Source organism: Fukomys damarensis, unplaced genomic scaffold (assembly GCF_012274545.1).
Source record: "Fukomys damarensis isolate Sample0158 unplaced genomic scaffold, DMR_v1.0_HiC HiC_scaffold_35, whole genome shotgun sequence".
NCBI classification, from domain to species: domain Eukaryota; kingdom Metazoa; phylum Chordata; class Mammalia; order Rodentia; family Bathyergidae; genus Fukomys; species Fukomys damarensis.
Window position 1 is genome coordinate 36,847,318 of NW_022900947.1, and position 22,238 is coordinate 36,869,555.

General features: G+C 35.7%; 1 protein-coding gene across 2 annotated transcripts in view; it reads left to right on the forward strand.

Annotated features, from left to right (window-relative positions):
* Positions 1-22,238, forward strand: part of Gabrb1 (gamma-aminobutyric acid type A receptor subunit beta1) — a 382,896-nt gene that overhangs the window by 133,614 nt on the left and 227,044 nt on the right. For both annotated transcript variants that reach the window (XM_010640191.2, XM_033758852.1), the window contains exon 4: positions 11,021-11,241. In XM_010640191.2, coding sequence (XP_010638493.1) covers positions 11,021-11,241 — 221 coding nt within the window. The remainder of the gene's footprint in view (positions 1-11,020; positions 11,242-22,238) is intronic.

A 22,238-nucleotide genomic window follows, 5' to 3' on the forward strand; every position in this document is an offset into this window, starting at 1 on the left:
TATATCTTGGATTTTATGCCTTTTTTTTTTTTTTTTTTTTTTTTTGTACCAGGGATTGAACTCAGGTCCTTTCTCTTGTGAGGCAGGCCACCGAACCGCTGAGCTAAATCCCTGGCCTATGACCACCATTCTAAGCACCTCTTGTAATTGTAAAGACCAAAGATAACTTGTATTATTCTCATGATGTCTCAATGAATTTATTGTTGTGGATTTGTTTTCTTTTTGTGATACCAGGGATTGAATTCAGGACCTTGAGCTTCAGGCAGGAGCAAAACCACTGAGCTGTATCCCTGGCCATCTCAATAAATTTAGTATTTAAATATTTATACCAGCTTTTCTTTCCCTGATGTATACATTTTTGGTGGTCTCCCTCTCATTATTTTAGTTATAAAATAATATATCAACATTATTTTAGCTATAAAAATCTGAAACAGTTTTAATGACTAAAAGATAATAATTGAATAGTTTATATTGTATTCATATTATATGCACACTTATTAAATAGAATGAATTATGTTTCCACCCATTGATTTGTAGGGATTTCTACCTGTCATTAAGAAAAGACTTATAGAAGTGAACATAATATAATGTAATACAATGAATTTTGTAAATTATTGACAAGAGCTCTCTCTATATATCTCTATACACACATATATAAGAATATATATAATTTAACATGCATGAGAAAATACATATGAAATGATATATACCAAATTAATAACTGGTTGTTAAGAGAAATGAGGATAGGGCTGGGGAATTAGCTCAGTGGTTCCACTGCCTGCCTCGCAAGCACAAGGACCCAAGTTTGATCCCTAGTACCAAAAATACAAAAACAAACAAACAAACAAAAAACAGCTAGAGGTTGAAGGAGTAAAGGAGATAAGTAGTGAATAAAGAGGTGGCTAAATAAGTACCTTGGGGGAAAATTAATGACACGTGTGATAAAAGGTAGTATCTGTAGAATAATTTCTTTTTAAACAGACAGAGAAGAAAGATCACCACAACGTTGATGGTGATTACCTCTGAATAGCAATTTTTAAACAATACGAAATAATGCCCAGAAGAGAGAGGAAGGGGAGAGACAACACTGACATCTGGACATTAGGATTTATTTTGCCATTTATTTTCAGAGTTCTCTGGAACTTCCCAGACATCATCATCAACAGTCACTTTGGGATGATAATTCAGTGCACATTTGGTTAAAATTCTGGGTTTCTGAACATACCCAGTGGATTCCTTACTGGGAAGGTAATAAAAGCTCTAGGAGATACCAGATCTTCTTAGTCTTTGAGACAGATATTACTGTGCCTCATAATAATTCCTCTGTCTTAGTCACTTTATTGCTGAGACATAATACACAATACCCATCACTTCACAGAGGAGAGATTTATTTTGGCTCACAATTTTAGAAGTTTCAGTCCATGGTAGACAGATACCAATCAAAATGACATGATGGAAGGGTTTGTCTTGGAGAGAAGCTGCTCACATCATGGCAGCCAGGAAGCAGTGATAGAAGCAAGGAACTGGAGAAGGAAATACATCCTTCCAGGTCACCCCCCGACTAACCCTCCTCTTCCATCAAGACCCTATCTGACAAGAATGCTGTACTGCACCCCCACCCCTCAGGATTCAGTTGCTTTCCAAAATCCCAGCCTATGAGCACATGAGGCCTTTTTTTTTTCCTGTGGAGGGGGGTCCTCCATCTAAACCACAATATCCTCCTTTCCTGGTCCATGAATTCGAAGCTGGGAATTCCTAAAACCTTACTGTCTTCCAACAGAACAGTACCAGATAGAAAAATCCTTGCTATATAGACTGCTTCTTCTTAAGCTCAGCATACTTTATAAGATCATAAATCAAAAGGGAAAACTGCTTTCCTTGGATAGAAAATGATGCATGACTTTTTCATATCTCTATATAGTGTGGGTCATAGTTGAGTTAATTCTGATTTTCATATCTATTCTCAGTTTAGTTGACTTCAAAGCTCACATAGCTTCTACATGGTAACCATGTCATGTCTTTATCACTGTTCTGGCCATATTATTACTATTCAGAGTCCAGCTAAGTACATTCACTTAAAACATTCTGAATACTTCTCTAAATTTCTCATGCATCTGATTTTATTTCTTATTTTGTTCTTACTTAGATGTTGGGGAAAATGGAAACACTAATATTCTATAAAACTCTTGAACTTAGGAACCTTAAAAAAACCTAACGTGTCATATATAATTATGTGGCTTTAAATGTCTGTGAAGTTTATGAATCATTCTTCTGATAAATAAATCATGCACCTAATAGTTGGATGTTTTGACTTTTGATTAATTTGTAAATGAACCCCCAAATTTTACTGGAGAAGTTCATTTAAGATCTTTGTTATATACTTCCAAACTGATAAGAATTACTGATGAAAATATTAATTAACTTTCATTTAATGTAATCCAAAATGTTTGTTAATATTTTATATAAAAACGCTATTAATTCATCCTAAAGAATGATTTTATTTTAAGGTTCAATTACTTTTATTATCTCCTGAAATTTATCAATTCACTATTTTAGAAGGAATGATAGATCCATTAATCTTGACTTGTAGGGAATGAAAATTCTAGATTATTAATTATTTCAGGTATCGAAAAGTCCTCACAAATTTTATCTAAGGGTGACAGAGTTTTTAGGAAATTAGACTACAACAATATAACTTAGAACTACTATGCTTGGTAACAATGTAAAGTCCCCCAACACACAGAATGACCTAGTTCATATTCCACTATGCACTATGTTAAGGAACAGAATAGGAACTTTTTCCCTCAGTATCTCAGGATCCATCGAGACTGCAAGATTATTACAAAACTATGTGGCGAGTGCTGTAACCAGAGGAGGAGAGGAGTGCTGAGGGAACTCAAAGAAGTGAGTGACTAATCACGGAATCCAATTTCCCAGGGGTATTGTCTTCTGAGGTTGGACCTGTCTCCATGGTGAGCTAATCCATCCCTATGACTTCCCCTCACCCTGATGACTCACTTATCTGTATTTCCCTCAGCCCTCTCTTTCCTATATGTGACACATCACTACCTACTTGGCACCTCTACCTATATGTGCTACTGACACCCACAACACAAAGTCATCCAGAATAAGTAGGTTATCTTTAGCCCCAAATCTTCAATTCTTCTCACTGTAATCCATCTACCTGCTTCATTCAAAAGTGGGGTGATTATGCTAACATCCCCTTCTCCTTTGTTTTCCACTTGATAATTAACCGAGTATTCCTTTCAGTATTGCATGCATTTTTCTTTTCCTACACTTTATCCTTCAGGGAAGCCAACTCTGATTATCAAGTTTAGTTCAGGAGCTTGTTAAATTGATATTCTTCTACTCAATAATTTTGCCTCCTTCTTGGGGAGATGTCAATGAAGAAAAGCAGAACCACTGTGCATTCTGAATACTTAAAGTAGAAGGAACTTCGACAACAGGTTGTAAATTTTATTTTGAAGATCCTCACTAAATTGCCCAACCTGGAGTGCAATTTATGATCCTCCTGCCTCAGCCTCCTGAGTGGCTGAAATTGTAGGTATATCTTTGGTACCTGGCTACCAGATCTTTGATTCAGGGGTTTCTAAAGTTCTTGTTTTTGTTTCAAGTCAAATATTTTAATATATTTTACCATAGACACAGCTCTACTTATTTGAGCTTGTGATTGTTGAGATTGTAGAATATAAGTAACAAAGTGCAGCATAAATTATACACTATCCACTTTACATCAGTGTTTTCAGTTGCGAAAAGTGGAAAATATAGATAGATAGATAGATAGATAGATAGATAGATAGATAGATAGATAGATAGCCTCACTTTGTAGTTTACAGCAATCCTCCTGCCTCAGCCTCCCAAATTCCAGGATCACAGGTGTGCACCACCACACCTGGCCATGTTTTTTTTTTTTAATTTTTAATGAAAATAAATCTCTGCAGTGTCTAGCCCAGTGATGGCAAACCTTTTAGAGGTTTCAATGATAACAGACAGCCTGTTGTAGCATGTGTGCCAAGGGTTACCACCACTAGTCAGGACTATATGTTAGAATCCACATATTAATACTCCTGTTTTAGCACATTCTCCAGTCTCAGAGTTTCATATGGAGAAGCTCGCATAGTTCATTGTATTGGAAAGGAAGTGTATGTTAGTGTCAGGTGTGTCACACGTATAGCCCTATGTGGTTTCCTTCCGTGGATCTAATCTAACGCTAAATGTTTTTGTCCACCCAATGGGTTAATTCCAACATTTTTCAGAACACAAGACTGACAAAAATTCTGACTACACAGATGGATAAACCAAATGGGGCTTTTTAGCATGAGCAAAGGTAAAAGAAGATTATGTTCCCTGAATCACACACTGAGCCACAGTTGGTGAGGAAGAAAAGAAAACAAAGCAAAACAGTAACAAGTAAGAACATGGACTTTGTTGATGATGGTATGAAGAATTATGTGTTTCAAAAGTATTATAATAAAACACAGCTAAGGAGTAAATACAACAAACGTAATAGTTAATATGAGAGGATGTAAAGAAGAGATTATAAGATAATGGTAAAGCTGGAGGATACAATGATGAATTTCTTTTGTATAATGCACTTATCATTGCCCTAATATTCAAAATATTCACCTAAAATAGGTTTTCTTGGAAACAGGTGTTTTAGGATACATTTTAACTATAGTTTAAATTTATTTATCAGATCATTTCTCACTTAACTTCATTCTTGTGAGATACATGTTCCGGGATTTCCCCCCTCCTTGTAACAATTTCTCCTCTTAGTTCTGTCTCCAGCTGCCTTTTCTTGATAATTCTCATTATATTTGAGAGCGATTGTTTTTGATAGGAGATAGATGCAACTTCCTTCTCCCTCCTTGAACTTTTAGTTAGTAAACAAAATAGAAATCAAATATTATCCCTCATTTTAAAGTCATTTAAGATCTCTAGGTCTCAGGTTCCTCATAGTACTTCTCTTTTCTCAAGCTGGGGGCATGGACCAGATGATGATTTGAGTTTTGCTGGGCCCTTAATATGTATAATTACTGCTTATGAGATTCTGATATACATATGTCATGATCAACATCATTATTACGGCTTTTTACACGGAAGAAATAAATGTCAGTTCAATTTAGCCCAAGAAAAGTGAGGTTACACATAGTCCTACAAAGGATCACAAAGAGTTGAAGTATTGAACAGGTCCAGACCTCAAAAGAGCTAGGAAAAGAAATGAAAGTGTTCTTGAACTTAATCATTTATTCTCCGCCTCTTCTGGCCATTTTCTGCATCTTTCCACGTTTTCTTTCCCTATAAGCTGGCATCTTTTTAAAATCCTATCGTCTCCTTTCTAATAACCTCATAAAAGCAGGGCATCCCTAATTTCTGTGTCATGAGGTTTGTGCTTAGAGTCCCTTGCCTAGGATCAAATTCTTTGGGGAGGACTTCACCTGGTCTGTCTCTTTGCTGTTTGTTTTGTTCCTGATGCATGTGAATTGCTAGTCTGTGAACCAGTTGCTCTTGAATTAGTTACCTACTTTCCATTCTCAAAGTCACAGAAGAGCAACGGCATCCTGTGAAGTCAAACACGGCCATACTTCATCAGCAGGAGACATAGACAGGGACTCCCCGTCATGCAGGGTCTATGGGAAGGAGAGGAAAAGATGCACAGCTATCCCATAGCCTGCTTTGGAGAAAAATAAACTTAGCTTTATAAACAAGCAGATCTCAAATCTCCTTATTTTATACGGAAGAGGGATTTGTACTGGGGACTCCTTATACTGTATATTAAAATATACATAAAATATGATATAAATGCAAGCCAAAGCCTTGGTACTGACACATACACACAGTCTTTCTTGATAACAGCTTGAAAACATGGCACTGCTTGTGTAAATGTTTTTAGTTGGATGCAATATTACTAGATGATGAAGCAATGTATTCCTCTGCTAACATCATTTGAGACGTGAACTGAAACGAAGGCAGGTAGTAAGAGATTCACTTCCTCAGTCTTCTTAGAGCTCATGCTGGCAAAATGATATATTTGCCTATAACACAGAACTGTTTTTCCTTATTCCTACACAAAATAATGAATGAATTTTGTCGATAATTTCTCGTGGTAGAAGAGTAACTACTGTCTTTTGTCAATATTCCCTGCTTTCCATGTAGTTTTCTGGGATATGCTGAAAGTTCAGAATAAACATGTTAATATATTTATTTTGCATCATAAATCGTGGTAAGAGATTTTGTAATATTATACTGTTATTAAAAAGGAAGGATATTCCATAGAAGGCAGGAGCTCTCAAACTTGTCTTTGACCAGGAGGGAGAGATTTCCACTAGGAGGTCTGAACCGGCTAGCTCTTTGTTGTAGAATCATGCTACGCGTTGCAGTACACTAAGGAACAGCCCTGGGCTCTACTTGTGGATGTCAGTTGAGTGCTAAAACTACTTCAGAGACGACAACCAGAACTACCTTCAGACATTGCTAAATGAGCCCTGGGAGGCCAAATTCCCTTCCTCTAAAATTAGGGTTCTGAGATGACCGCCACCTTTAGACCCCAAATGAATAATGTTTACTTACTATCATTGTTTTCTTGGACTTTTACTCATATTTAAATTTTAAAAGTATATCCTTTGGGAGTTTGATTGAGTACTACCGATTTCTCTTATTTGCCTTTCTTCAATGCAACAAACTCTCACGTGCTTGAATTAGTCTGACCAATTTCATTAGCAAATCTCACACTCACTAATCCCATTAATTTGCCTGCCTGTCAGAGAATTCCCTAGTCTCTATCTGTGTCATATTTCCGCTTACAGAGTAGCTCTCACACTTGGGAAAGCTAGTCCAGTACCTGCAGTACTTCTAGTGTACATCTAAAAGAAAATTGATTTTAATGCTTTTGGCTAAAGTGCTAAAATTTCCAGTGGAAAAAAAATGTTTATCCTCTTTAAAATGTTTGTACTTTGTACGGTAGCACAAAATACCACAATTTAAAACCTTTCTTTTCCATTTAAAAGATAACACACCAAAATGAAATCATAGGTTCTATTACATTCCGATGTCACTATTAATATTTTTATTAAGGTACAGAGAGGAAGAATAATTTATCTAAAATATAGGAAATAGATTCTCTGGCACGCACATCACAAATTCATTCTCCTAGAATATTAGCCCATGCCAAAAAATTGATATGGAGAAAGTAGTTAATATGAGAGAAAAAGTGATAGTAGGTATGAGAGGCCATGAAAAAGTAGGACACAGAGCCCACTCCAGAAGACATTGCTACCAGGTGTGTTGTATAAAACATATAGTAGAGAACTATATAGTTGTACATGCTGTAAATCTTACCACATGCCTATAGTTCTTCATTTCTCCACAGAAAATATCAATCTCCAAAGAAGGAAACAGAAAAGTTCTGTATGTGTGCACACGCGTGTGCACACACACACACATCTACAAAAATCTATGCATGGCTGCATTATCTTCTATTTGTGTTTTTTCCGCTTCCCACTGTTCACTTACCCCTAACTACACTTTGGTTGTTGCATTTATTATTAAACATCATGTTGCGTGATTTTAATTCACAAATGAAAAACATGTATTATATAAAATGTAAGTTTTCAAATATGTATATATTGTGGAATGGGTAAATTGGTCTAATTAACCTATGTATTTTTTCATTTACATATTTTTATTTTTTGTTCAGTTAAAACATTTAAATTCTAATCCCTTAGCATTATTCAAGATAGTCCTCCTTTGTGCTCCATGATCATATATTTTCCCCTTACAAATTAAAACTTTATTTATAGGAGATAGTTTTTTAAATTGAGTTTATTGGTACATTTTAGCTTTACAGAACTGTGACATTCATTGTTGGGAATTTGTACCTCTACATGACAGGTCTTGGTTCTCATTTTTTCCCCTTGTCCCTGCCCTCCCTTCACCCCCTCCTACCCTCCCCATTTACAGACACTTTATTTCCATTTTTTCTTTTTCTCATATTTTTCCTTTTCTCTTATTTCCTTTCCCCTACCCTTCCCACTTTCCCTACACCTTTAGCCCCTTTCTTCCTATTTCACATTGTTAATTATCTCATTAGAATCTTATGTACTATTATAGTTTTTCTCACCAGAGAAACTATTTGGTATTTACACATGTGTGACTTATATATTTCATTTAAGAGTATATCCTCAAAATGTATCCATTTTCCTATGAATGAATCTAATTTCTCATTCTTTATGGCTGAGTAGTATTCCATTTTATAGAAAAGCCACATCTTCTTTCTTCAGTTTCCAACTGATGGGCAAATGGGCTGTTTCCAAGTTTTAGCTATTACAAACTGTGCTGCTATAAACATGGGTACACATATATCACTGTGATATGATTCTTTTAATTCTTTTGGAAAGATACCCAACAGAGGGATGGCTGGGTCAAATGGAACCTCTATTCCTAGTTCTTTGAGGTATCATGTTGATTTCCATAGTGGTTGCACCAGTCTGCACTCCCACCAACAATGGAGAAGGGTTCCTTTCTCCCCACAACCCCACCAACATTTGTTACTGTGTGATTTCTTGATAGCAGCCATTCTTTGTGGGGTGAGGTGGAATCTCAGTGTTGTTTTCACCTGCATCTCTCGAATGACCAGTGATGTGGAACATTTTTTCACATATTTACTTGCTGCTTTTACTTCTTTGTCTGAGAAATGTCTGTTCATTTCAGATGCCCAGTTTTTAATATTGGAGACAATTTAAGTGTAGGAATTTTACCAGGAGGTCTCGTGAAGAATCCTATGGAGCTCTTCTGGGAATAAGAATGCTGATGAAGACCCTTATATAGATATAGACCCTTACCAAATGTAAAGTTACTATTGACATATGTGTCCTTTAAAAGAAAAATAGAAGCTTCTTTTACTATGTTGGGATCCATATCTTAATGAAATGCATATTACATTTTTGATTGTACCAATTTCCATGACAAAGTTTATAATAACATAATTTTAGCTAGTTTTAGTGATTTTTTTACATTGACTGAATTACACACAAGGCCCCAACATGAAGGCTTTGAATTGATCACAGACAGTTGCTTATTTTCATGGCCAACAGAGTCCATCTGCTTACAAATTCCTTCACAAACATCTTTTTAAAAATATTAACTATCATAAAAGCGAATATGTATTCTCCAAATATGTGGAAGTGTAATATTAATCTTTACATAGCAATTAACAATTTTGACTATACATTGCTTTTCAGCAGATTTTGAATTCTTAAAGTAACTTAATTGTGATTTTCTCAATTGACACAATAAAAGACTAAATTGTTTTCTTTTTATTTTAGAAGTGAGATACTTAGAATAAAAGTGTTATGTTAGTTGCCTATAGTTTATATGCCTACTTGTGGTGGAGCTTAGAATCAAGGTGTGTTAGAATGTAAGAATCTGGTTGTTTTTCTCCATAAAATGTGTGATGTTAAGGATTTGAAGATGATTAAAATGGAATGGTAGCAGTTAAGAAGAGGATTGCATGTAAGACCATGGGGCTCTCATGCTCTGTCTGTGTCTGTCTGTCTGTCTCTCTCTCTCTCTCTCTCAAGACATAGATAAATATGTATAAATAGACATGCATAAATATATATTCATATCTATTACCTTCATATGCATGAAGGTAAATCAGAACAAGGTTTTAGAATTTTTTAAAGCAATCATGTATGATTAATAGTGAAGAATGAATAAATTTGCTGTTGAACAAAAAAATCATGACTTTGAATTATTGCAAAATGTCTTCTCAATAAGTAGTACAAATGTCATTGCCTATAATATTTAAAGGGACTAGAATCCACTATCTAGCATGAACATTGTGTTATTCTTTAGGACTTTTCAGATTTGCGTGAACATCCAATGGGCACTTTCATGGGGAACAGTTTGCCCAGATGTAAGTCACGATCTGAGTTAGTGATTCTCAACTAGTGATTTATATTCCAGTGTGAGATGTGCATAGATATTGTGCAGGAGATATGCAGTATTTTCTTATTAGTTGTTAAAGCAATTATAAAGTAACCATTGACATACGTGTCCTCTAAAAGAAAAATAGAAGCTTCTTCTTTTATTTTGTTGGATCGATATTTTAAAGACTGTGATTTTACTGCTGCAAACTTATTTTCTTTTAATGGATAGTTATGTTTTGAATTAATAGAGTTCTTTAAAAACAGACCTTTAAAGCATTAAGATAATAATTATAGTCTCTTTACTTCGCTTGACCTATTTATTGAACCTAAATCTTCCCATTTCTCGCTGTCAGAAAAAACCTAGTTAGAATAAAAAGTGCAGGGGAACATACTAGTGTAAACTTCTGCAGAAGGTGAGAAAACACTCCTGAAGTATGAATCCAATTCCGAACTTAATTCAGTTCCTTAAAACAAAGTAGGAATAACTTAGAGAAATTGTTGAGCATTTCTGCCACTTATTTCATTCTTCAAGGTGACTAAATATGTCCCATCTCCACCTGCATGTGCCTTATCTACTTTTCAGAACCTAGATGCAAGTTGTAATTCTCTGCAATTATCTAGATAATGGCAACTGATAACCTTTCTGAGTTGAACATTGCAGTATTCATTCAAAAAACATTTGCAGCTTGAAAATCAACCTCTTCTTTCAAAGCCATCCATTTCTAGTATTATTTGTCAAATGTCCCACTCCAGAATAAAACTGTAATTATAATATCCAGGAGTGAGTTTCTGTAAGCATGAATTGCTGTGTGACCTTCCCTATGGAATCATTACTTTAGCATCAAACCTTAAAGTTCAATTGCACGCATCTGCTTTGTATTAGTGAGAACACTTTTGTATAGGCTCACATATCACCACCCATTGTTTTAATATATTCAAATACACACATTGCTTGGGGACATCAGGAGGGTGGATCTCTGGGTATGCATAATATCACATGCTATGTGGTTCTTAACAAAAGACCTTAGATGATGATAGTAAAATTCTTTTTGGCTTCCTTTATTTCACAGGATTACACCCTCACCATGTATTTCCAGCAGTCTTGGAAAGACAAAAGACTTTCTTATTCTGGAATCCCACTAAACCTCACCCTAGACAACAGAGTAGCTGACCAACTCTGGGTACCAGACACCTACTTTCTGAATGACAAGAAATCATTTGTGCACGGGGTCACAGTGAAAAATCGAATGATCCGACTGCATCCTGATGGAACAGTTCTCTATGGACTCAGGTAAATGACTTCACATTGCATGTCTCAATGTCATTGCTCTTGTTTCAATTCCTACTTTGGGAAGCGGGCAGAGGGGAGAGAAGCAATTAGGAAATGCTTTCATAATGCATAATATCCTGTGTTAAGGATTAAAAAATCTCTTTTGGAATTATTTAAGTTCAATATAGTCAGCATTGTCCATCAATGCAGTTGAACATTTTTTCCTGATCATCAAACACTAAAGTAATAAGAAAGTTGGTTCTTAAGGAGATATTTCTTTCATATCTAGCTTGCTCTAGAAGTTATATCATTTTTAGTTAATTGCTTGTTTTTCTCAGAGCCACCCTGAATGACATGAAGCGTGTTCTGTATGTTGGGTATAGCTACTTCACTATGGAAAGGAATTAGGAAACAATTTTATGAAGAAATTAGAAAATACTGTGTGGCAACTTTGAGAAGATTTAGTGTTTTTATTCTTTTAGATTTTTATATTTTAGTTTTCATATTTAGAGCTAGGTCCACATTAAATTAATTTTTATGATTTGTGTAAGGTAGGAAGTAGAGGTTCAATTTTTCCCATGACTATCCAGTTATTTGAGTATCATTTGTCATTGGATTGTGTTGGTGGCTTTGATGGTACATGTGTAGGTTAATTTCAAGACTGTTCTGCTCCATTGTTCTACTATTTGTCCTTGGGTCATGTTACTCTATTATAATTATACTTCCTCAATGGCAAGTCATGAAGTCAAGGAGTGTAAGTCCTCTGTGTTTATTTTGCAAGAGTTGCTTAGATTTATAAGGTCCTTTGCTCTCCTTATAGCTTTTAAAATTAATTTCTTAACTTCTACCAGAAAAAAAAGGCTGCTAGCATTATAATTGCAATATATTGAATCTAGAGATCAGTTGTGAAGAATTGAAATCACAAAATTATCTAGACTTCTAAAATATGAACAAGAATTATTTAGATTCTTTTTGCCAGTGATGTTTTGTACCACAGTGTGTTTTTGTGTGTGTTTTGTTTAGTAATTAGGAAAAAGTGGCACAAAGCAGGTATCACAAGCTTCTGGAGATCTATCACTAATCTACTTGGGGTTATAAGGGCTTATTAAAATTTCTAAGCTGTGTTTCAAAATTAGCTTCCAGTTTTTTCAAAGAAAGATATGCATTGTGACCCGTTCTGGGATACGTAGATGGGTAGTCTTCAACCTTTGATGAACCACTTTTGTTGTTCAGCCACTTTTGTTATCTTTTTGAGAGACAGACTAAAGCTACATGGTCTGTCTATCTATCTGTCTATCTATCTGTCTATCTATCTATCTATCTATCTATCTATCTATCTATATCTTTTATACCATTTTGGAGTGTTCATAAGCTCTCTAAAATCCTCCCATGTACCACAATCACCAAACTAAGGCTCTAGTTACAGACCAAAATTCTATAATTTATAATGTCTGTAAATTCACCAATTATCTCAAATGGATATAAATATACATTGAGATAAAGCTTCTAATCTTGATTTAATGGTTGATACTTTGATCTTCATTTAGACAGTGAAATGTGTCAGGGTTGATTTTGACAAAATGTTCTTTGGAATTTTTTCACTTCTTCAGTATTCCAAAAACTTCCAACTACAAAAATCTCTGAGCTAAAAGTGTCATGGAAAAATCTGACATAAAGTAACATTTGCTTTGAGGCTGCTGATAATGACTACAGGCAAAACCTACCAATCTGAGGTTAGTGATTGATTAGTAGTGATAGTTCATCCACTGGAAATAAACCATTTTTTGTTAGCTATCCAAATTCTATCAATGTGTATCCTGGGAAAACAATTCAGTGACCCAACTCAATCAGCTAATCATCTATTATATGTGTAAGGATACTGATTAGTTAAATATATAAAATGTTTCTCTGTTTAAAAAAATTGTATTACTTGCAAGACTGGTGGTCAAATTGTCATTTTCTGAGTTTCTTTTTGGTCAGTTTCCAAATTACTGACAACTGCTACTGATAAAAAAGATACAAAGAAAAAGCATATGAAACAATAATGAATTTTAAAACTTAGAAAACTGAAACGAAAAAGGGCAGAGGGCCTTATATAAGGGCAGAATCAAGTAATGACAGACTTTATTGTCATTGGGACTAAAACTGGGACTACAATTTTGATATCTGAGTCCCCAAAACATGCTTTTCTCCATCCATTTCCATTCAAACACACTTAGAAGTCAATAACTCCTTACAAATTTTGTACATGATTGCTTTCTCCTCTGAGAGACAAACTAGGTCTTTGTAGACAGACGATGATCATCCAATGAGAAACACAAAGTATTCCTTTACCACCTGGTAAATGAGCTTTTTATGACACCAGTTTTTTCCATAAGTACTTCAGATCCGCTCTGGTATGATTCCTTACACCTTTCCTGTCTTCCCATGACCTCCTCCTGCACAGGTTTGGTTTTATTTCTCTTAGAGGTTTCAGCAACCTCAGAAAGACCATAAAGTACAGCAAAGAAAGTATGACAGCTGAAATTGGAAGGCCAGGGTTAGGACTTCAGTATCACACTTTTTACAGTGCTTCACTTTGAACAAAGTACAAAATTTTTCTAAGCCTTAGTTTTATCATACGTAGTAAGAGATTAAGAGCCTATAACTCATTATTAAGAAAATCCTGTAAAATGATTCATAGCAGAGAGAAAACATTGTAAGCCTTATATTTCTCTAGAGCAATTGTACCTTACACAGCCTTTACCAGATACAGGAAAAGCTGTGTTTTGAGGGTGGTTCTTTAACTCACAAGGGTATCAGTGATTACACCCAAGATGCATTTTTCTAATTAAGAAAACACTAATTAAATGACTCTCATGTGCACTCATTCATTATTGTGGCCTTGGGAATAATTTTTCTAGTGCTTGGTGGAAATGTGTCATGGTAGCAGAGTGAAAAGCCCCAGGATCTGAGAGCCACAAGATTTGTGGCCTAACCAGGGGTGGCCCTGGAGCCAGCTATTTCATCTCCCTTGGAGATTGGGGGAAATTATCCCAAACTGCCTTCTGAGCCTAAGTTCCATTGACTTTATCATCCCGTATATTAAAAGGTGCTCAGTTTTAATTCACCTCACGTAACGTTTCCTAATTGTAAAAATGAAAATAATGTGCTTTTTGTTGTAAAAGCCTATTATAGTTTAGATCTAGAATGTCCCCAAAGCTTCATATGTTTTGAGAGAGAACTTCTGAAAGGTGATTAGATCCTGGGAGCATTATATGCATCAGTGGATTAACTCACTGAGAGAAGACAGCTATGTGTATTGTTAAGAGGCAAGGCCTGGCCTGTAAAGACACTTACGGGGATGTAACCTGGACAGGTATATTATTGCCCTGGCTCCTCTGTTTGCTGTACTTCTTAGCTGCCACAACATGAGCAACTTTCCTGTACTGGGGCCCTTCTCTCTTGCCATTTTTCCCTTGAGCCTGCCAAACATGAACTGAAATTCTGAAACTGTGAGTCAAAATAAATCTCTTGTTAAATTATAGGTTTCAAGTATTAGTCCCAGCAATAGGAAGGTGACTAAGGTAGAGCCTTTTGAAGAATAGCTACCATTTATCACATCGTAAGCAAGCATAGTAGAAAATCCCTATCATATAACATAGATACTGGCATCTTCATAGCTGTACAATACTTATTTTGGACATGACTAATCAGGAGAATGAAAATAATGTCCTTATTCTTTTTCATAAGGCCAGCTAGTAGTCATTGTGAATAAGGGCATAAATTAATGAGTAATTTTTAGCAATGACAGGATCAATGAGATTTTCTGAGTGCACCCTATAGTCCCTTTGACCAGATATTTCATCATCATAAGACCATATGATTAAACTAAATCAATTTCCTACATTCTAATTCGATGTGAGATGTTACAACTTAATTCATATGAATCATATGAATAGAGTTCATCATTTTCTGTTTTTGTGAACTATGTCAAATTGAATTTTACATCCAATGCATGTTATTTAGAACGACAAATAACAGAATGGTGTCAGGCAGGCGACTGGTCCTTTTGAGCAACCAGGCTGCTGTTGTGCCTCCTTTCCTGTGTGCCCTGCTCTTGAGCCACCCTTGCTATGGTGAAAAGCATTACATCCAAAGGTAAACCTGCAAGCAATATTATTTCCTCTTTTATTCAGTGAGGTATCTACTTGAAGGATGGTTGTGCTGTGCTTTGAGCTGTGTCCATGTCTCACGAACCTTCTGTCCTGCTCATCTCAAAGCCCATAATGTCCTTCCTTTTTTTTTTTTTTAAATTGAAGGCTATGTGGCAGGATTGTTGGTAAAAAGGAACCCTTCTCCACTGTTGGTGGCAGTGCAAATTGGTGCAACCACTGTGGAAGTCAGTGTGGAGATTCCTCAAAGAACTAGGATTAGAGGTTCCATTTAACACAGCTATTCCCCTATTGGGTATCTTCCCAAAAGAATGAAAAGCATCATACTACAGTGATATGTGTGCACTCATGCTTATTCTAACAGCACAGTTTTTAATAGCTAAATCTTGGAAACAACCCAAATGCCTGTCAACTGCAACTGGTGACTGGATAAATAATTCTTATTTTATAAAATGGAGTACTACTAGTCCTAAAGAAAGATAAACTAGAGACATTTATACCTAAATGATTGCATATTGAGGATTTGCTCTTAAATGAAATAAATAGGACACAGGTGTATAAATATCAACTTGTCTCTCTGGTGTGAGAAACTCAAAGTATAAATGAGGACCAAAATATGTATAGTAGATAATGGGAAATAAGAAGCAAAGGTTCAAAGAGAAAGGAGAAATGAGGGGGGAGAAAAATATATGAGAAAAGAACAAAGAAAGTGGAAACAAAGGTTTTGTAAATAGGGAGGATTAGAGAGGTGGGAGGGAAGAGGAATGGGATCTAAGATATACCGTGTGCAGGCACAAATTCCCAGCGATGAACGTGGTCATAATGTATACCTCAAGTGTACCAATAAAGGTAACTAAAGCAATGGAAGTCTACGTGACATCAACTCCCTCAGAATCACATAGAAACGCTTTAAAACTCTCTTTTCTCCCTTTCTTTTATTTAACTCGAGATAGAATTTTCTCTGGTTTCTAAGGCTAAAATATCCACATTTCTTATTCTTACCCCTGGACACTTTTCAGACTATGCACTCTTCTTTTACTTAAATCTTTAGTCTTTTCTGTCTAGTGATTTTACTGTTTTGGTTCTCTCTTTAGTCTCCTGTCTGCTTATGACTTTGGTTTCCTTTACTCTGTCACCACCCATTTATCCTTCATTCCGCAACAGCAGGGCTCCTACCCATGTCACCTTCTTAAAACTCCTCTAAAATTACCTGAGCCATCACCAACTCACATTTTCATTCTTGACTTCTCTGAGTGACCTAAGAGTGATCTGCTGCCCTTATCGCTAGGTTTCCAAGACCCACCACATTGTTAGCATGGCTCTTTTCTTTCTGCTGTTCTGTCCTTAGCTCCTCTTTTGCCTCTGATTACGAGCTATGGGATTTCTCCAGTTTTGATCTGACCACTGAACTTCCCCTCTTTGAGTCCATAAAATTCCAAATCATTGAGTTTCAGAAAAATCGTTTTTTTTGCAATTATTTACTGAGCATCTGACTCTGGATCCTCCGTCAGCTTCTCCTGATGTGAGCTTTATTCCCTATCACGTATTTTGCTCCAAACTGGATCTTTTTCCTTTTCCAGATAATACTAAAAGCACAATGATTCAGTCAACAGGCATAAACTCTAAGATAGCTTTGACTTCGCACCTCTTTTGTTCCTGAAATCTAATCTGCTATTTTTATCTGCTCTACCTCAACTGTCTAGTCCCCTTCCAAACATTTCTACCATCTAATTAACCACTTACTGTCACTGCCTCGTCAATTTCTTCTCTCAGAAGTTTCTTCCTCATCACCATCATCTCATTCTTCTTACAGAACACTCCAGATCACGTTGCTTCACACACTTACAAAATACATCTCCAAAGCCCGCAGAAATTTACTTCTAATCCTGTACCTGGAATCTAAGACCCTAAACTTACTTCTCTGAATGCATTTAAGGAATTTCCAACTCCTGGATACTAAATATTGCAAAGATTATTTGTTTCTCTGAAACTCAAACTCAATGGGGCAAAATACACTCGAAACAGTCTTTCCCCACTGTAGTGCTTTCGCCCATCTTCCTTTTTCTTGAAAATCTCACTCAGATTTTCCTTTATTCATGAAGACCTTCAGTCTTCTAAACCAGCTGAAAAGTCTATTCCACTTTAATACACTCCTTCAATTTAAGCTTATAAAGACTCAGGAGGTTTGCCACTCTCTTATGATATTTTATCTCTCTGTATCCTGGTTCTTTCCCTTTTATGTAAACAAGATTATGTATTTGTTGAAATGTGAACTGTATTTCCTCAACCTTTGTTTTCCCTCTCTGAAACCAAAGAGGTACCCAACAAATGTTTACAAAAATGAAATTAATGTGTTCCAGATGCAGTCACCTGACTCATAGCATTTGTCAGCTGCAAGATTTCCTATATCTAAATGATGGCTTTTAACCAAAGAGCAATTATTGCTATTAATGACCAGATGTATTCTGCCACTTATGCAAACATGATCCAGCTGGCTGCATACTCTGATTCTCTCCAAGGCTTAGACATATGGGGCTAAAAGACTGTATTTATCTTTTCCTAAAAATGGCAAGTATGGGACGATTTAATTCTGTGAAGACATTTAGTGAGGCATTTAACCTACCGAGGACTGCCCCTTCTTTACCTTTCCTTTGTAACCCTACCAATGCTTTCTTCTCAGTGCTCCACATCTCCTTGCTTCGTGTGACAGAGATGTGCCCAGTGCCAGGCAGATTTGAGGGACAAGGTGAATAAGGGTAGCGGGTGAGTAGCCAATTCTGGCTCAAGGGAGGGCTTCCATATGTGTGCTTAGGCTTATATACGCACATTGTAAACACATACATACCACGTCATTCGAATGTATATCAATAGCCATGTGTCGAGGAATTGAACCAATACTTTTGTAAACAAGCAATGGAACTCCTACCATACTCCAGTACTATGCCTACTGTTCCACCTACATTGTAATATTTAATACTTACTACATTAAGAGCTCTGTGTATTAGTATTTACTACATTAGGAGTCCTGTATATTCGTAAACTAATTCTACAAATAACAATTCAAAGTGACCTAGGGTAACTTTCTCTATCTTAAAATTTAGTATTTGTTCTTTATAGAGTAAGACCAAAGAGTACACGTTAGATTTGATTGCTGTGTTGTCCAAACACCTTTTACTCTATAAATTCACTGTTTCCACTTAATATCCTGTAAATTATGTTTTAAATGAAACTATGTATTCCCTTGTCATAAATGTACTCCTCCATCTCCTATACTGAGGCCTGATCAGATTTAGATTAGTTGCTTTTGATGCTTTGTTTTGCCAGGAATTATTTGTAAGTGTTATAGTTCACCTCTATCGAGAGATACAAAATACCTGGCTGCCTCTTTTTTATATGATGACTGATAGATTCCAATGTTGACTGCCCTATGAGTCCACTGTAGAAAACTCATTAATTATAGCAAATTTCATTAGTTTTTTAAAGATACTATAATAAAATAAACTGGTTGTCTTAAACAACAGAAATTTCCTCCTATTATAGGACCTCAGTCATATTGCAATAGATTCCACCCTAATGATTTTACTGTAATTTCATTACATCTTTAAAGAGTATTCTTAATAAGATCACATTCTGAAGTACTAGGGGTGAGGATTTTAACACATGAACTGGGGGACACTATTCTACTCAATATATCTATCTTTTTTAGCCATTACAATCATTGCCTAAAACTAAAGTTTACCAAATGGCAATATGCCATCTTTCTTTATTTATCAGCTGTGTTTTTCCTCTAAAGAATTTTCCCTTGCTAAGCAGGAGGGCACATGTAAAGCCAGCATTGCGGATGCTGACACAGGAGGACAGTGAATTCAAGGCCAGCCTGAGCTACCTAGCAAATTCCAGGCCATCTCGGACTGCATGGTAACACCTTGTTTTCCAAACAAACAAAAAAGCAATTTCTCTCATCACTGCTGGTTGTCTTGAGGTATAGTTGTACTGTAAAAGTAGGACAAATGTGTTACTGTGTGTCCTCCTATTTGGCAATTTTCAAAATAACAAATTATTGCCTAGAATTTCTCAAATCCAACTTCTGAGCTTTGGAATTTTGCTATTTGTTGTTGTGTTCAAGAATTGTAACAGATACATTCCTTAAAATTTATTATAGCTATTGTTATGTTATTTTTTTCTTTTTTTGTTTGTCTGTTTTTTTTGGGGGGGCAGTGAGACAGGGTCTCACTATGTAGTTGAGACTGTTCTGGAACTCACTGTGTAGCCAGGCTGGTCTCAAACTCACAACGATCCTCCTGCCTCAGCCTCCAGAATGATGGGATTACAGTTGTGCACCACCACGCCCAGATAACTATTGTTATGTTAGTTCTTCTTCTGTCCAGTGGCGGCCCTTTTAAAATGGCTCCTGAGTTCTGACATGACCTCAAAAGTCTTGAGAGTTCCCTTACTTTCTAATGTTTCGAATTGTATTCTCCCAGTCCCAGAAATAGAGAGAAAATATCATGAGTTCATACTGATATTTACAATTCAAATTTAGGATTACAGGCCTTTTGCTCATTTCTTTGATTTTCTATTTTGTTTCTTGTTTCTTTCATAGAAAAGATTGGTTCTTAATGATACTAACATGTTCATCTATTTTTTGACTATTAAACATATATAGATAATATTAGAGCATAGACCCATCATGTTAAATTGCATTTTAAATTTCAGATGGTTAAGTTGCAACTTTGTTTCATTTTGGGCTTTTTTCAAATTTAAATTTGTTTTCTAAGTATACAAAATATTTGTATGGCTCTAAAATTAAGCTTTAAAACAAACAATTTCCACTTTTTCTATCCCTTCATAGACATGTTCATCTGTTAAGAGATTTCTCTTCCTTTTAACAAACGTACCTGTGTATTCACATTCCTTCTTTTGTTTAGAAGGTATCACAGCATGCCAGCTTCTCTGAACTTGTAGAGTGATTTTGTAAAAGCCTCCCAGAATGTTGAGAGGAGGGTTTAAACCAAATCTTACTTCAAAGTTTTTGCTCTTAGATCCTGCCCAAGGCCACTTACTACCTGTGTTTTTCTTTCCCTTAAAATCATGTCTATGAAGACAGCTGCCTATGTTTGATGATTTCATTGCTCCTTATTATAGAAATGAAATAATTGGAAGAAGATATACAGTGTGAAAGAGAATGGATCTGGCAAGACTGAGATTTTTAAAACATGCACAAGTTTGTTGGGTTCTCTCAGATATACTAATAAATTTCAAGAAGAAGTCTCTGAGTTTCAGGTTTCAGAGCTGAGTACAGTGTTCAGTTCCGGTGAGGTTTCTTCGGAAGTCCCTTACTGTTCATGCTTACCTAGTTTTCTACTCAGAATTGATTTTCTAATACTCTTGGCAGTGCCTGACTATGGGCTGTGTGGGAGAAAAAAATCAAAGGCTATACTTATTGAATACAAAAGAAATATAGAGTTTCCTGCTATTTCTCAGAGGACCACCTCATCTTGCCTTAGTTTTCAAGCTAAAGCAAAATAAAAATCAGAGGCAATTATCTTGGTAGTACAGATCCAAAAACACACAAAAAAAACACCCATTATTGATTTTAAAGCAGTTTTGGGGTCCTAAGTATTTCATTTTAGTTTTCTATATTGATTATATACCCTGGGGAAAAAAAGGTGTTTTCTCTCCTTCAGTCTTGGCTTATATAACTATGATTGCATTCAAGAGTCCTGGGCAGGTTGTACAGAGCTCTCTGGAAGACAGTCTGGGAAAAGAAGTGGAAAGTTGATTGCAGAGAATAAATGTGTGGGTTGATGCAGTGTTTCCAGAGGACTGGCTGATATTGACAAATGCACCTTGCAAGAGAAAGAAACTTGTTATTTCGCATGGAAGGGAGAATAAACAGGCCATACATGAAGAATAGGTAACTCAGTTTATTAGCAAGAATGCCTGGAGATTCTCTTTATAATTCCCACTGAAGGAGAGTGTTGCTATTCCCCTCACAGTTTAGTGGATTTATATTTTACAATTTCGTTTGTTGAGTACAGAGAAGCTGTTTAACAGGATCCCCAGTAAAAGTCCTTGTATTTCGCTTTTTCATTCATCTAGTTTTAAGGGAAAATTTTGTTTGAACGATATTTTTTAGGGCCTCCTTTTTGCAAAATATGACATTGTGATTAACCCAGTATATTGAATGAGGAATTGAAATAATTAACTAGTTATGATAGCTATTATGTGGCCTTATGATCTGTGCATGTATCATTATGACCAATCCTCCTTAGTAAAATTAATGTAAACATTAAATAAAACCAGTGACCAAAACAAATATTTTTTTATTTTCTTTTTTTTTGTACCATGGATCTAACTCAGGACCCTGAGCTTGCAAGGCAGGCGCAGTGCCATGAGCTGCATCCCCAACCCAACAGATTTTTAAAATAACTACAAATCCTTAAATTCATAGCCTTAGTTATGTATCTTGTGAAAGAATACCACTGAGACAGGAGTGTGAACCATCAGAAAAGAAGTAATAAATGAGAGGAAAAAATGAAAAAAGGAGGAAAAGAAGAAGGAAATAAATAGGGAGTAATAGATGGAAGGAAAAAAAAAAGTCTTGGAAATACTACAAATTCTAGTGTAGCTACACTTACAAAAGACATCACTTTTCAAAATGTATTAAGTTTTACAACTATGTGTGAAATTTTTAAAGTAATTTTCTATGGAACCTTCAAGTTATTCCATGAAGCCAGCATTTCCAAGTTCACTATTTTAGGATCACTTCCTCAATTTTTGCCACAATTACATGCTCTCTTACTTATGTGTGAATGTGTGTGTAGCCTGTATGTGTACTATTACTTTTAAGTAGATATTAAA